General features: G+C 43.5%; 1 protein-coding gene and 1 long non-coding RNA gene across 7 annotated transcripts in view; one reads left to right on the top strand and one right to left on the bottom strand.

Annotated features, from left to right (window-relative positions):
• Nucleotides 1-14,682, top strand: part of LOC105690823 (RNA-binding protein Musashi homolog 2-like) — a 184,590-nt gene that overhangs the window by 3,729 nt on the left and 166,179 nt on the right. Inside the window, exon 2 of one of the 2 annotated variants that reach the window (XM_012408940.3) lies at nt 12,551-12,656. In XM_012408940.3, the coding sequence (XP_012264363.1) occupies nt 12,587-12,656 (70 nt within the window). In that variant the 5' untranslated portion in view covers nt 12,551-12,586. Of the gene's footprint in view, nt 1-12,549; nt 12,657-14,682 lie in introns of those variants that run through there. The other variant, XM_048660358.1, reaches the window with a different exon arrangement.
• Nucleotides 9,151-10,450, bottom strand: LOC125502263. 5 transcript variants are annotated; one of them, XR_007280147.1, is made up of 3 exons: nt 9,973-10,412; nt 9,483-9,858; nt 9,151-9,404 (listed from the first exon to the last, which is right to left on the bottom strand). It is a non-coding gene; the product is annotated as an uncharacterized LOC125502263 (long non-coding RNA). The 5 variants fall into 5 exon arrangements; XR_007280148.1 differs by having other exon boundaries at nt 9,483-9,737; nt 9,843-10,402; XR_007280146.1 differs by having other exon boundaries at nt 9,483-9,737; nt 9,973-10,399.

The raw sequence follows: 14,682 nt of genomic DNA, 5'->3' as shown, positions 1-14,682 counted from the left end.
TTAAGATGGTCATCGTGCTGAAGGCGGAAAAGAACGACGTGACTATAGGAATTTAGCGAGATTTGTTGAGACGGGGTGCGCGGAACGTTGGTCCACAGGATCATTCGTCTACTTAATTGGTATAAGAAAAAAGTCGCCGAGTCACCTCGAGGGTCTTATATAGGTATACGCGCACGTATAAGTAAATAGGTACGCCGCTCGAGGAGGATGAGGATAGAAAGAAGCTCGGCGGCGTATAGCCAGAAGGCCAATCTGCGCCAATGTCCTCGGTGACACGTCATTTACTTCCACCTTTTCTCTTCTCCTATCTTTTTACTCCCCTTTCTTCTATTTTACTCCGACGACTCGCGGAACGAAATCAACCAGACGGAAAACAAATAAGAGGCGGCGAAATCGATGAATTTTCTTCGGGTCGCGGTCGCCGAAAATCTTTCTTAAAAAATTATAACGACGCTCGAGTGAATTTTGCAGTCCGGAGCGAATTATCCCGAGATTGTTTTCCACGAGAAGTGCTCCATCCCATTAACGGCACGCTTTTAGTCGGGGAATGGAAATGAGTTGAAAAATCTTTGAAACCGTAATAGACGTCTGAAGTGACATCGGTGTATAAGGGACAGGTTTTAGCCGAAAAGACGTACAGACGGATAGCCGTGGAACTCGCTCGCGGTCGTCCTTTCCGAAAACGGGCATAACTCTGTCCGCGAATATAATGAGCAGTAAACATTCGCAAACAGTGGGGAGGAATGTAATTAAGGTGACATTCGGATGGGAGACAAAACCCGTCGTCCCGTCAGAAGAACGAGTTTCTGAACGCTAGCCGTCTTAGTCGTCGACTGTCATTTGTCATGCTGATTAATTTGCGGCCAATGAAAGGTATAAGGGTACGATGGTACATCCGGAGGTTACACTTCTAAGACTCACGCGTATTCCCTTGGGGCTCAGCGTTTACCGAGTTCTCCTTATCGGGGGATACGCGAACGCGTCCCCGCTATCCTCAATCATTAATACCCCGGTTTTTCAGTAAACGCATCTGCTCCGCAGGTGCGCATAAAATCCTCTCGCCTTTTACGATTTCGAGAGAAAATTCTCACCCGAGGAGTAAAAATTATTATACCGAGGACCACAAACTCTCGCGTTCTCCTCGACTTCCGAAACGAGATAATTATTTTCATCAGTCACACATTCGCATCCCGATTTCAGCTGAACGCGGAGCTTTATTTAGCTCGATCGAGGGGGTGGGGTCGTCGGGGGGTGTATTGGTCTTTCCCGCATAGAAGGGACCACTGTACGTAGGTGTACGTGGAGTGGTCACATACTAGGGGCATGTTTTGTCACGCCTTACCGCCTCTGGTCAAAGCTACTTTACACCAGGCAAGTCTCGCACGTTTTTCCGCAAGCTCGAATGAACTTTGCATCGAAACTGCTCTCGGCCTTCTCACTCGACACGCTAACCCTTTCGATGGGGTCACCTTTGTTACAACGACACCCATATAACACCACTTTGCACCTATACCGACGGATTATACCATACCGCGTACTAGATTTAAAAATAGATCTCCGCAAATTCCGAACCAACCTCGACGGCGAACGATTTTTCATTTTCTTTTTTTTTTTTTCTTTTGGTTTTTCTTCTCATTTTCCATTTATTTTTCGACGTAATCCAACGATTTTTTTTTTTTTTTTTCTTTCCAACAAACTCGTTCGATGCGCGATGCTAGTCGGTTCGAAATTTAACGCGAGGATCGATACGTCTGAACGGAATTGTAAATCATGAACGGCCTGATGACGAAGTGAATTCGCATGTTTCTGACGTAGTGGAAGTACGTCGTATAAATATACATATAAATGTACGCGCGATATTGTTCTCATCGTGAGCGACTTTCATTCGTTTGATGTGTTCCGGCTCGAGTCTATACGGCTCTTTTCCTCTTACGTTTTCACTTCTCCTTTTTTACTTTGGTTTCCTTTTTTCCTCCATCTCCAGCTAGTGCACATCTCGAAACAATTTTTTTTTTTTTTGTTGTTTTTTTCACCCTTATTTTCTCTCTCCGCTTTTACTAAAAATAGAAAATGCACTATGTTCGGAGTTGTGCATAGGAAATGAGACGTAATACACAACGTTCGTAGTTGCGCCGGGCGTCGTGAAATCGCTCTACCGATCCCCCGGTAGCTTCTTCTCTTCAAAACCTGGAACTGGAATGCACAAGTTACATGATATTTGTACGCGTACCTATTCAAAACTGAAGGAACCGAGTGTTCAAAAATGAATGAACAAAAAAAATAAATAATATACATGAACACGTAGCCGAAATTATACGCACCGCACGCATCTCGTCTGGTTCGTTTCATTTCTCGTGTAGATATATGCATAAGCTTCGTCAAAAAGCAACGGAATATAACAGCAGCTGTCTGTCTGGTCGGCGGGTAGTAAATTTTTACAAAACTTGTACGAAGTAGTAGAGGTAGGTATGTACGTACGCTCGCTTTAAAATATTCTACAGGTTCATTTGTTCGTATAAAATCGTGTATCGCGAGTACAATCGCGCACGTCGTTCGTTTAAAAAAGTGTACCTACGGTCCGAACGGGTATAATAAGTAAACTGCGTTTGATCCATTAGCGAAATAATTGTAAATTTCGAGTTAAACAAGGCGTGCTTGAATTAATTCGTATACCACGCGTTTCAATTTCATATCACGTCCGCATAACTACGTACGAAATAGTTACACGGTGAGCATTCGTGATCTATCGCGCTGTTGCACACCGATTAGATATATCCGATAACGCACCGCTACCAGCGAGCTACCTACTCTACCTACGCGTTTATCGGGGGCTAGGGAACGAATAGGTTCATCAAATTTATGAGATCGTCGTCCGCGAACTGATTTTCCGAACGTTAAATAACTCGGGCAGCCCGGGTCCATCTTCGATGTGATCGTAAACCGCGTCGAACTTTCCTCTCTCTCTCTCTCTCTCTCCCTCTTTTCCTCCGTTTCGCTGCACTTCGCTCGGCTATTTAGCTCGGCTCTCGCTCTCGTTGGGACAAGGAGTTGTCGCGTATCTGCCTTGAATTATCCACCACCACCACCACCACCACCGCGGTCGATGGTACCGCGTCTCGTGTTCACTCGCTAAATACAGAGTAACGACATCAGCGGCAGCTGAGGAGGGTCTTCGTTACATTCGTTACGTACACGCATAGTAGAGATAGAGATATACATGTATATATTCGAGCGAGGCGCGAATTTCAGGCCATGGTCAGTTTCGTACGTTGCCGAAGGGAGGACGTTTGGTCAAGGACGTCGAGTTGTCACAACTCTGCGTAACTAACTACTGTCCGCCGCGTGCACACTGCACACCTAACGACCAACGTCCCTTCGAAATTTTAAAAATCTCACGTCCAACCGACCAGATCTATGGCGACAGAGATCTCCTTTATGCCTACGCTTTGCCCCTCGCACTCCCTTTATATGTACGCGTACTATACTTTGAATAAAATCTCTATAAATCGAGTTTATCGCGTACAACGTATATATACGAATAAAAAAAAAAAAAAATAAATAAATGATACCTATATGTATTTTTTTTATGTACAAAGTACATGTATCTTCTCGTATATAGGTATAGTGTCCATGGAATTATAAATAACTCACGGGGAATAAAAACAGATTTGAATCTCGTGTTGGGAACCGGAAAAAAAAAAAAACACAAAAAAATTGGTCGAAATACAATTCGTTACAGGAATCCCGTAAAAAAAAACAAAAAAAAACAGAGAAATAAAAATACCGACCAAAAAATAAAATAATAATTTTTGTTCAACTCTCGCGATCGTTGCTAATCGCTCCGTATATAATTCATTACCTCGCGGTCCTCAGTCGTCGCTCTCGGCGTTGCGCTACGCAGCTATCATAGCTGCACTCCGATAATTTTTTCTCCTGAACTTTTAATTTATACGCGGCATATAAATTGAAAAATATTCATAGCCATGCATGAGATTTATCAACGCGGTGAATGCGGTAATGAGTAGGTAGGTATACGTGTAGCTGGGTGTACGCGTTGTATACGTGTATGAAAACTAGAGAAAGCAAAAAAAAGAAGAAAAAATTGTGAAAAAATTTGTCGCGTCTGGTTGCATCTAGCGCGGATGAAATGCGGTGAAATTAATTTGCACTTCAACGAGTTTGTGTATACATAAACATATACATATATGTATATATATGTATAACAGTGTAAACAGCGGCGGTGAGGCATCGATATAAGGCGAGTTCGTTTCGAACGGGCGGTGGCAACGTCTGCAGGGTAAAACTGATCCTGCTCCGGAGCTCTTTGACGACTCGCAATAAGTATTGATTCAGCCATCTGAACCGCAATAAATACTCCCTCTCGTTAACGATCACTGTACGCGAACTGTACGTACGTATGTACATATACAGCGTCGAGCGAAGTACGTCGTCATCTACTATCCTCGTATCGCTTGGAAACTTGCGAGGGATCGCACGCGTCGTCCGTCATCGTAAAATTGGAAACGACGAATATGTGTGTTGGAAAAGTTGAACGAAAATCGTTTCTCTCGTCGTCAGATGGGGAGCGTTTTTGACGAGTCCTTTAATTAGATAACAGGTGTAAGTCCATAGGTTGCGCGACGTGTAATTACGCGGAGAATTATGCAGGGATAATTAACGGCTGATGAGCGAGACGTCGGAGGAGGTCTGCCGCTAACCCGAGGATACGAAGTCGACTACGAAGTCGAGTGGTTAATAGGCGAATACGTAGGTAAGGTTACGCGGAAGGGGTAAGGGGGATCAGTGTCTCTTACGGAGTTCATTTCGGTAACAAGAATTCGTGATTATACGCCAGCGCGAAAATAAAGCGAAAGGGGGTGGTCGTAGATCTGCGGCCCGGGTCTTATATAACCGACTAATTTCGTATACATATGTATGTAACATGTAGAACGGGAGCACCGTAGCTCGCCTAGCGAATTTTGGAAGGACCCGACTCGACCTTGCCCAGCTTTTCGTCGGGGCACCACTTTTTCTTGCCCCCGCAGGAGCTCGGGTGCCGGGGCAAGAACGATTACGCTCCCGAAAGAGCAGGTCTCGAGTTTGCCTATATTTACTCACTCGATTCACGTCCCGCGGCAGGATCACATGTTACAACCGCATACCCGAAAACGTTCAATTCCAATCTCTCTTTATACCTCCTTCGGGATTTTTATAAACGGTGGAATAATTCGCGTTCCACTTTCGCGTTGTTGTACTATATAATATACCGCGCCAAGGACCCGCTGCACACTCGCCGACAATGTCACGTGATATTTCGAACCCCCCGGTGCAACCGTTAACGTTTATCGTCCAACGTCACGTGGGGGTTGGCTGCGCTCTCTGCATGTGTACGGTGCATATGAAATACTTAAAAGTGAAGTCAAACATGAAAACAGATCGCCCAGATTCAGGGATATGATAAACATTATAACATGATATCGAGGTGAAGTAGATTGAGCTTAAACTGCGAACTTATACCTATATAATACGGGTACCGCGAGGTGACATTTGGTTTTATTTATACCCCAGAATTACTCGCGTCTCATTGTCGGTGGATGCGGAGCACGTCGAGTGTCAGCGAGTGGCGAAGTAGCCTGAGCAGAAAAAAAGGTAGCTCAAAAAAAAGGGTAGAGAGAGAGAAAGAGGCACAAAGCCGGAGGTGGATGGGAACGAGCGGGCCATCATCCCCGTCGTGCCACCGGCCGGACGAAAAAACTCCGCGGGTCGATTAGGGGGAAGCAAAGTTTTATTTAATCGCCATAGCCATAGAAAAGCGCGCGTGTCTCGCGTGCCGTCCAGGCAATTAGACCAACTGTAACGGTAATTCTGCGTCGTGGAGATAAAAAGGCCGTTACGACTAAAGCCGTATAGCACGAGGTACTCGCGCTCCTCATCTCTCTCTCTCTCTCCATCTTCTTCCCTCTTTTTCTGTTCTCTTTTCTTTCGCCAACTTCCAGCTCTTTTCCTTCCCCTCGTTATAATTTTTCTTTTTTACACCGACGCATTCCATTACCCCGTAATACGGACTGTGCCGTTTCATTTGTGGCTATCAAAAAATTGCGCTGATAACGAGCGGAACGGGCGAGTCGATTTCGACAAAAATTTTTCTCTCTCCTCCACCGACCGACTATGGACAATCGAAATACGTCGGATGTGTATTTCGTCGGTCGGGAATCTCAAATATAATATCAAAACGCCGAGTCAGTAGCTCGATCTTTGGATACCTATTCACGTAGGACGGTTTAGCTGGCGTATCAGGTACGTGAGAGGAATGAAATTTTTAAAATATACGTCAACCGAAGGCGCACGATTGCCACGGATTTAATTACTTACACCCTCGGAATCCGAGGGGTGGGGGTGGCGGGGGTTAACCGTTTATTTCTTCGTTCGTTCCGGGTGTCCACTATAAAGTACATCTGCAGCCAGCCTCGCTAAAGGAAGTCATAAAAAGTGCGTGCGTGGGCCCGAAAAATTTTTCATCCTTTGAATTTAAAAAGCCGAATTAGAACGACGTGGGACGTCGCGAACTAGTTGCAGCCTCGGAGAACAAAAGGACCGATGAAATATTGACGGTTGAACGTTCGTAGCCGGCTAAATATCGAGGTCGGTACACGGTGTATACGATTAGTTGTACACGAAGCCCCCCCCCATTGAGGTAAATAGAAGATGAGCCGAAAGCTGTTGGATTTTAATCAAAAGTATCAAATTCCTACACAGCGTCAGCTCCGGGATTAGAGACTTAGGCTTCGCGCTTTGTTGCCACCCTGTTAGTATCTTGTCGAGGGTAGAAGCTTCTCCGGCCGATTGAGAAGTATCAAGTAGATACAGCGGTACGACGACGACGACGACGAGGACGAAGACGAAGACGAAGACGGTACCCGGTCGACGGGAAGCGGATGAACTCGGTCGAGTGAATTGGCTGCAGCTCGAAGACGTGGGCCGGTAAATCCTTGGGGGAAATTTCTACTGATGAAAAAGTGTAATCTGGGAAACAATTTGGAGCCAACCGATCGCCCGGATAGAGACGGAGAGCAAAAAGATGAAGAAATAGAAGAGCGCGAGAACGTCGAAGGAACGAACAAACGAACGAATCACGCCCCCCGCCAAAGCTGAGGTCTGCACGTCTGACCCTTGGAATTGCAAGCGACACTTTCTTCGCTGCAAACGACGACCCGGATTTTTTTTTTTTTCCTTCTTTTTCTTCCCCTCTACTTTTTCGACAGCTTCGGACTCCGGGTGCTCCGCGGGTTGCACCGCAAAAATACTCCACATCGCGGAAGACAAATGACTCGTCTCTCTCTCTCTCTAAATGATAGCGGAGAAAATAGGATTAGAAAAAAAAAAAAAGGAAACGCCATTCCCTTCATCCGCCAAGGTAAAAAGTGCACTTCCGTCGAATTTCTAGCGCGACGCGCGTTACCGTCACCTCTTACCCCGAAGGATTATCGGCGTACATTCTCACGCCCGCCATCTTGTTCGCTTCGGATCTGGAAGCTATTACGGTGCTAGATTATTGGTGGTATGTACGCCTGCAGCCATTAAGTCCCTGTATTCTATTGTGTCCTAGAACCAATGAGACAGACGTACCACTGCAGTCGGTATAGACACGGGAATCGGCTACGCGAGACAATACCTACAAGGAGACAATAGCTGAGGGGCTATACCCCCCTTGTTGTCAAATATCCCTTTTCAACCCCTCCCCCCCCCCCCCCACATGTTTCCTATCCGTCTTTGTAGTACACCGCGTGTTGTACCGACCGCGTAGTTCTGTTTACCGTACCGTCTGCGTGCATGTGTACCTGGATCTCTGTGTACCCGTGGGTACATAATCATGCTCCACAGTAAGCGGTTATACTCGGCAAGAAATAGTAGTTTTTTGAAAAGTTGGACCCTTGAAACGGTTCGATTACTTTATCGAGGCCCTCCGGAACGTGATTCGTAAGACACATTAGTCTCTTCCATGCTCCACCGTTCCGTAACGGCTCGTACAATGGATAATGTAGTAAAATAGATCCCGTCCACGATCTCGACCTCGGGTCAAAGCCTTGAGTAACTCCGGGATCCTCTTCCGGCACCATCACGGACACCTGTTACTGCGGTATTTTCCGATATCGTGCTTCGATATTATATCGTACGTACGGTAGAATCTTCATAGTTTTAGTTTGCTTACCCGGCAACACATCCCCGATTTCTTTTTTCTTTTTTTTTCTCCATGGGAGGATATGCATGCGTGTATGGGATATTTTGTGCCGAATCTCCTCACTTGTATACAACCCTCGACGTTTTGGAATTCTTTTTTTTTTTCACTTCTGGTAATATGGAGTTTGTTTGACGAAATTGAGCTACGAATTTTTCCCGTCAAGATATCCTCCATTTTTAAAAAAAAAATTTTATCGATAAATCGGGGATAACTCGATCATTTCAGCTCGAGCAGATTCGGGAAATTCTTGAAAACGTGGAAACGGAAAGTGGTAATTTACGTGACATTGAAAAAGACGTCTATAATGTGTTATATAATCTACGATAATATCGCGCGCACGTCAATGCTTATTATACGTGCACACATGTGTTATTTGTACGTTATAACACACGGAATAGCACCTGCAAATGCGATATATATATATATTAGATTCTTGATATATCGATTTTGTCGGAATCTATACGAAGCACGTCGTATCGCTACATACCTCTTGGCAGCTCGCGAATTGAATATCAAAGAGGCTATGCACCGTGAGTAGGTGTAAACCGACTTCCCGTATCACCGATAATACACCTGAGGGCGATGTTGTGAAGATCGTCCATCCGACGTCGAGATGTCGGTGCTGCTGCGGAACGCGGACGCGACTCGATATTTTGCACCGCGTCGCAGATTAGTTTTTTTTTTAGAATCGCCGCAAACCTCGTCGGGGCGAAGATCGAGCACCCCGATTTTTCAACTCACGCTTCATTGCTCGGAAATCCAGAAATCGTCGAAAAAAAAAAAAGAAGAAATTCATTTCGATACGACGCGATATAAACGCACCGCGTATAATACGCTGTACAAGGTATGCGAGAATAATTCGTAAAAATCCGAAAAAACGAACGATAAATAAAAATGAGCACGAAACGTTCTTTTTTTTTTCATTGTTAAAATTTTTTATTTCGTTCAACATCAGAACGAGTAAATGCTCTCTCGGGAGTAACCAGCTATCTCAATTTCCATCCCTTCATTTCCTCGCGTCGCTCCTTTTTTTTTTTTATTATTTTATTTTGTTGTTTCGTTCCATTTTTCTCCTCTCTACCGTGTCCAAGGTAAAGAATTCCTGAACATCGCGTACAATAGCATTTATCAGGGGTCGTATATTTCAAAGCGGCGAGGGTTTACCCTTTGCGAAAAAATATCTCCGGTTATACATACATATATATATATATACATACAACTATACATAATACGGGGCGCATACCTGTACCTGCGTAGGTGATGAATATTTGAAAAGTTTGCCAATTGTCCCGACAACGAGTTCTGCTTGTGTTTCATTCTTCAAGCGTGCACGGCGATACCCTTAACTTTACCCTCGCATACTTTTTTTGAATAATTTTTTATCCCTCCCTCATTTTTTTTGTTTTTTTTTTTCTTTCTCTCCGGTCGCTCCACAAGCGTTTCAACTTCACGTATCCCTGTTCGGAAAACGGAAGCGAATCGAACGTCACCTCGTTGTCTAGTGATAAAAAGGAATAACGCTGTACATCCGAACGTTTCAAGTGCGCGAGAACTCGCGTCCTTGTCAGAGAAGGTGTGACGCTATTTATCCGAGTGTACGTACATACAGGTGTGGGAATCTAGTTGAAATTTACTGCGTTACGACCGTATACCTTATTACGTACGGTTGCCTTATACGCAAACCTCGAATTTTAGCAAGTAATTGACTGTCTCGATTTTAATTCGGTAATTACCTGGAGATTTATCGTAATATATATATACACCTCCGTATAACACTTCCAGTGCACGTGCCACCTGGACGCGAGTCGAGCCGAGTTGGTACGCCGGGACACTGTATATTAAACTATACGGATACGTGTATCTAGGTATACATTATATACCGGTCACACATACCCCCGTAGGACGTACGTACATACCTCTGGCTCTCGCGATTACTAAATGATTGTTTTCCTCTCGCAGAAGCGGCGAAATTGAACTGCACAACGAACTGAAACTCCGACCACCTATACCGCGTTGCATTCGCTTCGTACACCCCTTCGCGTGTTACCCATGTAAATACGTCGTGTGCATATACATATGTATACCCGTTCGTATAATATGTTCATCTGGGCTACCTACCCACGCTCTCTATGCACATAACACAAACGTTGAATTTCCTACTGTCCTGTGCGCCGCCTGCAGGAGTACGTAAACCTACCAGTTTCCAGCGGATCGTAGGTATGCATAAGCTAATACATTTGATATACACCCACGGAGCTTGGGCGAATAAATGTTCCTCGTATAATTATACCAGCGGTGCGGGAAGGTAATTAGCGATTACTAATGACCGAAGATATTCCAGGAACACCGCACGATCGCCTGGGAGGATTTCTTCCGGTCAACGAGGACCGTTCGAATTCGAATGATGAAATACATAATTGGCGCTTTTGTCGAGAGTCGCGATGTGAGAAATGCGGAACATGAAAATGACGTAGAGGTACGGCGATCGTTCGTTATTTGTTTCTACGGTCCATAGATAAGGTGGAGTATTATTGCCGGCAGCTGTTTGCCGTCAACCCGGTCGTACCGGGCGATATGCGACGTCGATCACGCTTCTTCACGTCCAACCAGAGTTGAACAATGCGGGAACAATTCGCAAACAATTCGCAAACACCGGCAGGTTTTAATATATGGCGAGGTAGGGGGGGGGGGGGGGGGGGTTGGTCGGCTCCGTGCCTGTATACAGCTGACGCTGATGCGTGAATAGGGATGCTGCGAACGGCAGTTTTCATTCGAGGGATCCTCTTTTTTTTCCCCTACGTCTTTCGCCGTGCGTTCCTTTCTTTTTCGCGTATTTTTTTCCTTTCGTTACTTTTCCTTTTGTTTCTTTTGCTCCTTCGAGTTGGTTTTTTTTTTTTTTTTTACTTTTTTCGTTCCTTTTCGTTATTTTGTCATTCATCCCTCTCTCGCTACGCTTATCCCGCGCGGTTCATCGTCGGCATATTCAACTCGTTCCACTCTGCCCTCCTGCGGCCTCGGGGGATGGCTGGATTAGCCATTTCGCGTTTTGCAATTTTAATATGGGAATTATAAGGTTTGCTCGTCCGTTTGTCTGCGTTGCAAAAGCATTGAATTTGCATCCCTTCTTCTCCCCCCCCCCCCCCCCCCCACCCCCTCCTGTCACTCGATTGTATATCCTAAAATCCCTCATATTATACCTTCTCTTTACTCTATAATTCTCTCTTCTTATTCTCTTCAACGCGAACAATACTCACCCTGCGACTATACCCACGAAACGTTGTAGTATTAAACTTCGACAAGAATTATTAAAATTCCTGCTCGATTGTAAGCGACGTTTAGTTGGTTGTTTTTTTGTTTTTTTTTTTTTCTCTTTTTTCTCTATCCTCAAATATGGAGACGAAAAATATTACTGAAATTAGAAGCACGCGGAATACGATACCGCTGTACATGGAGTATCGTCATTTCTTATGGCTCCGATAACAAATGGCTCTATTAAAATGCAGGAAATCTTGAAAACCCCCGAGTAATCCCTGAAAAAGATCCTTATATAGGATCTTCGGAATCCCTAAATCCTCGCTATTCCTCTCGTCCAATAGCGATGTTTCGGCTCTCGGCGCTGGCGCGCGTCCTTAAATTCTTACGCTTCCGAAAGAAAAGCGAAGAACAGAAAAGAAAAAAAAAAGAAAGAACCGTATAAGAATCGAGTTGTTTGGGGATGTAAACTAAAGCAAGGGGTGTTGGGAAACGTTAGTCGGTACGCCAGGCGTCCGCCGCACCGACGTGCTGGCTACGTAAAATAACGTGTCTCGATTATTTTCGTAAACCGGTGTACCATGCGCACACTCTAATATATATTTATAAAATAATAATCTAAGAAAAACGGCGGCTCCTCGCTACGCAGACTTTTTTTCTACTGGCAGCTTCCGTTATTCTATGTAACGTACGTATACGTAAGAACTTGGAACACCGGCGGAGCTGTCTCAGGTGCTACGGAACCAGCCTTTTTCCGAGGCATTTCCCTAAGCCTCGCAGATTGGAAGTTTCTAACTTTTCTACCGCTTTTTTTTTTCTCCTCCCTTCATTTCTATATACCAGCCACTCCGACCCCATTTTTCTCTCATCCACCCCGCCCGCCCTTCATATACTTGCGATTCACTTTTTTCTATCTTTATTTTCGTCATCAAAATTCTTTCACTTAGATCCGTCAAATGGACCGTCGCGACGTTCGAATATTTGATCATATTGTACTTGAGATAAGAATACGGGTTATCTCGTTGTTATTTGTAATTTCGTTCTTCTCAATTTTTCCAGATTTGATTTTGTCGGCGTCATCGTAGCCTTGCGGAGATGACGACTCTGTCGGAGATGAGAGTGGAGGAATTGTTGAGGAGCGTACTGAGCCGCGGCGGATCGAAAGGTAATTAGCGGGAAATTTTGTCGAGATTATAAAATGTCGTAATTAATAAAAATGATTCACTGGCGCGCGCGCGCTCGCGCGATGCTGCGTCTGCGGTAGTTCCTTCCTATAATTATACGTACGTAATAAATATGTATTTTAATATAATTGGCGTCATTGGCAATTACCAATTATATGCGAAACGGTTCCATCGCTCGATACCAACGAACTTGATTGGCAATTAGCAAACTGCGGAAATTTCTCCATTCAACCAACGACCTGCACGCTGTTCAACTGTGTATATGTATACCTATACACATATTATCCTAACTATACATACCTACCTACATCTTTGTTTTTGAACATTACGTACCACAATGAACAAATACATTATATGTATCGGGTAAATATTCTTCTTAAACAGAAGAAAAAAAAAACGAAAAAAAAAAGAAAGAAAGAAAATGACCTCGCGGTTATTATGATCTGCACTTGAGTACATATGTACACGCGATATGCACGTGAGTCGCGTTCTGAAATTAAAACATATACATCGTAGGTACGTATACGTAGGTATATAGATATACGATTAAATGCAAAATGCACGTACGTCTACATATACCTAGCTAGCTTTCATGCAAATTACTGTTTTGGCGGGACAGGGTGAAAACATGTTTATTCGAGAAGAAGAAAGAAAAGAAAATGAAACAATTTTCGCACAATACGCGATATCGTATGGATTTGTTTTTTTTTTCTTTTTTTTTTCTTTTTTTCATTTTACGCGTACGTATTTCCGCACTGGGAGTGATAATTTCAGTTTTATTCCTCCTTTTTTTTCCTCCCAGTCATCTGCCAAAGAAGTCTACGCGTTCAAAGACACAGTGTGCAATTTTATTCGGCTAAATAATGTGTATAGGCATGCGAGTTTTCCCGTAATGCACCATATACCTATATGTAAGCATCATACACTCTATAGTCGGGTATCCGTTGGAAAGCAATTTAGAAAATGAATTTGAACTTATACGCGGTAAAGTATACTCGTATAACGTAACCTGCGGCACACGAGTCGGAAATAAAAAAAATAAAAAACAGACAAAAGTCCTTCCAGTGAGTACGAATATACATGGCTGTATACCTATATTTACCTGGGCATGTAAGGTATGTGCGGTGCGAGTTTGGCGAAAAGTCCATTAAAACACCTGTTCATTGTCGCAGGAATATACGTCAGGTAGATATTCGATGCGAAATTGTTGGCACGTATGTACGTGAGAAACGAAATGACGGTAACAAAATTGTGTACGCGTACCTTGATACTAATCAGTTCAGATTTTTGAGAGAATGAGATTCGTTGTACACTGGGGTGTTTCTGGGCTACCTCAAAATATCAAGTAAAAAATTTTTCCCACCGAATGATGACTCGATCGATTGCAGGAGTAGATGATTTTGGCTTTCAGATTTGGATTCCTGAGCTGATTATACGTGAGATTACTCTTGAAGAACCATAAAAAAAGTCGATTCTTGAGCAAAAAATAAATAATTTTTGTAATTGGGTTTCATATGCTTTTCTTACGTATTTTAACCTCAGGAATCCGAATCTGAAAGAAAAATTGCTCTATCTCTAAAATTGACCGAGTTATTGCCAATTTTTAGCTTTTTGAGGTCAAAAATAAAAAATTGATATTTTAGTCTATCTTGATGTAATTTGAGCCCAGGAATCCGAATTCGAAAGAAAAATTGATCTATCTTCAAAAATGACCGAATTATCGCCATTTTTTCGCGATTTTTGGCATAAATTTGAGGATATCTCGAAGGGAAAAAATCGTAGCTCAATTTGGACAACGGATTCGTGTTCCTGAGGTCAAAATACATGAGAAAAGTGCCATACGATTAATTTTAAAAAATAAAAAATTTTGGCCAAAATTTGAGATTTTTCCAAGGGGTACCCCTTACGATTTTTTCAAAATTTGACCAAAAATTTTTATTTTTAAAAATTGATCGTATGGCACTTTTCTTATGTATTTTGACCTCAGGAACACGAATCCGTCGTCCA

Source organism: Athalia rosae, chromosome 1 (assembly GCF_917208135.1).
Source record: "Athalia rosae chromosome 1, iyAthRosa1.1, whole genome shotgun sequence".
NCBI classification, from domain to species: domain Eukaryota; kingdom Metazoa; phylum Arthropoda; class Insecta; order Hymenoptera; family Athaliidae; genus Athalia; species Athalia rosae.
The sequence above is the reverse complement of the archived record's forward strand: the minus strand, read 5'-3'. Positions and strand labels throughout refer to the sequence as shown.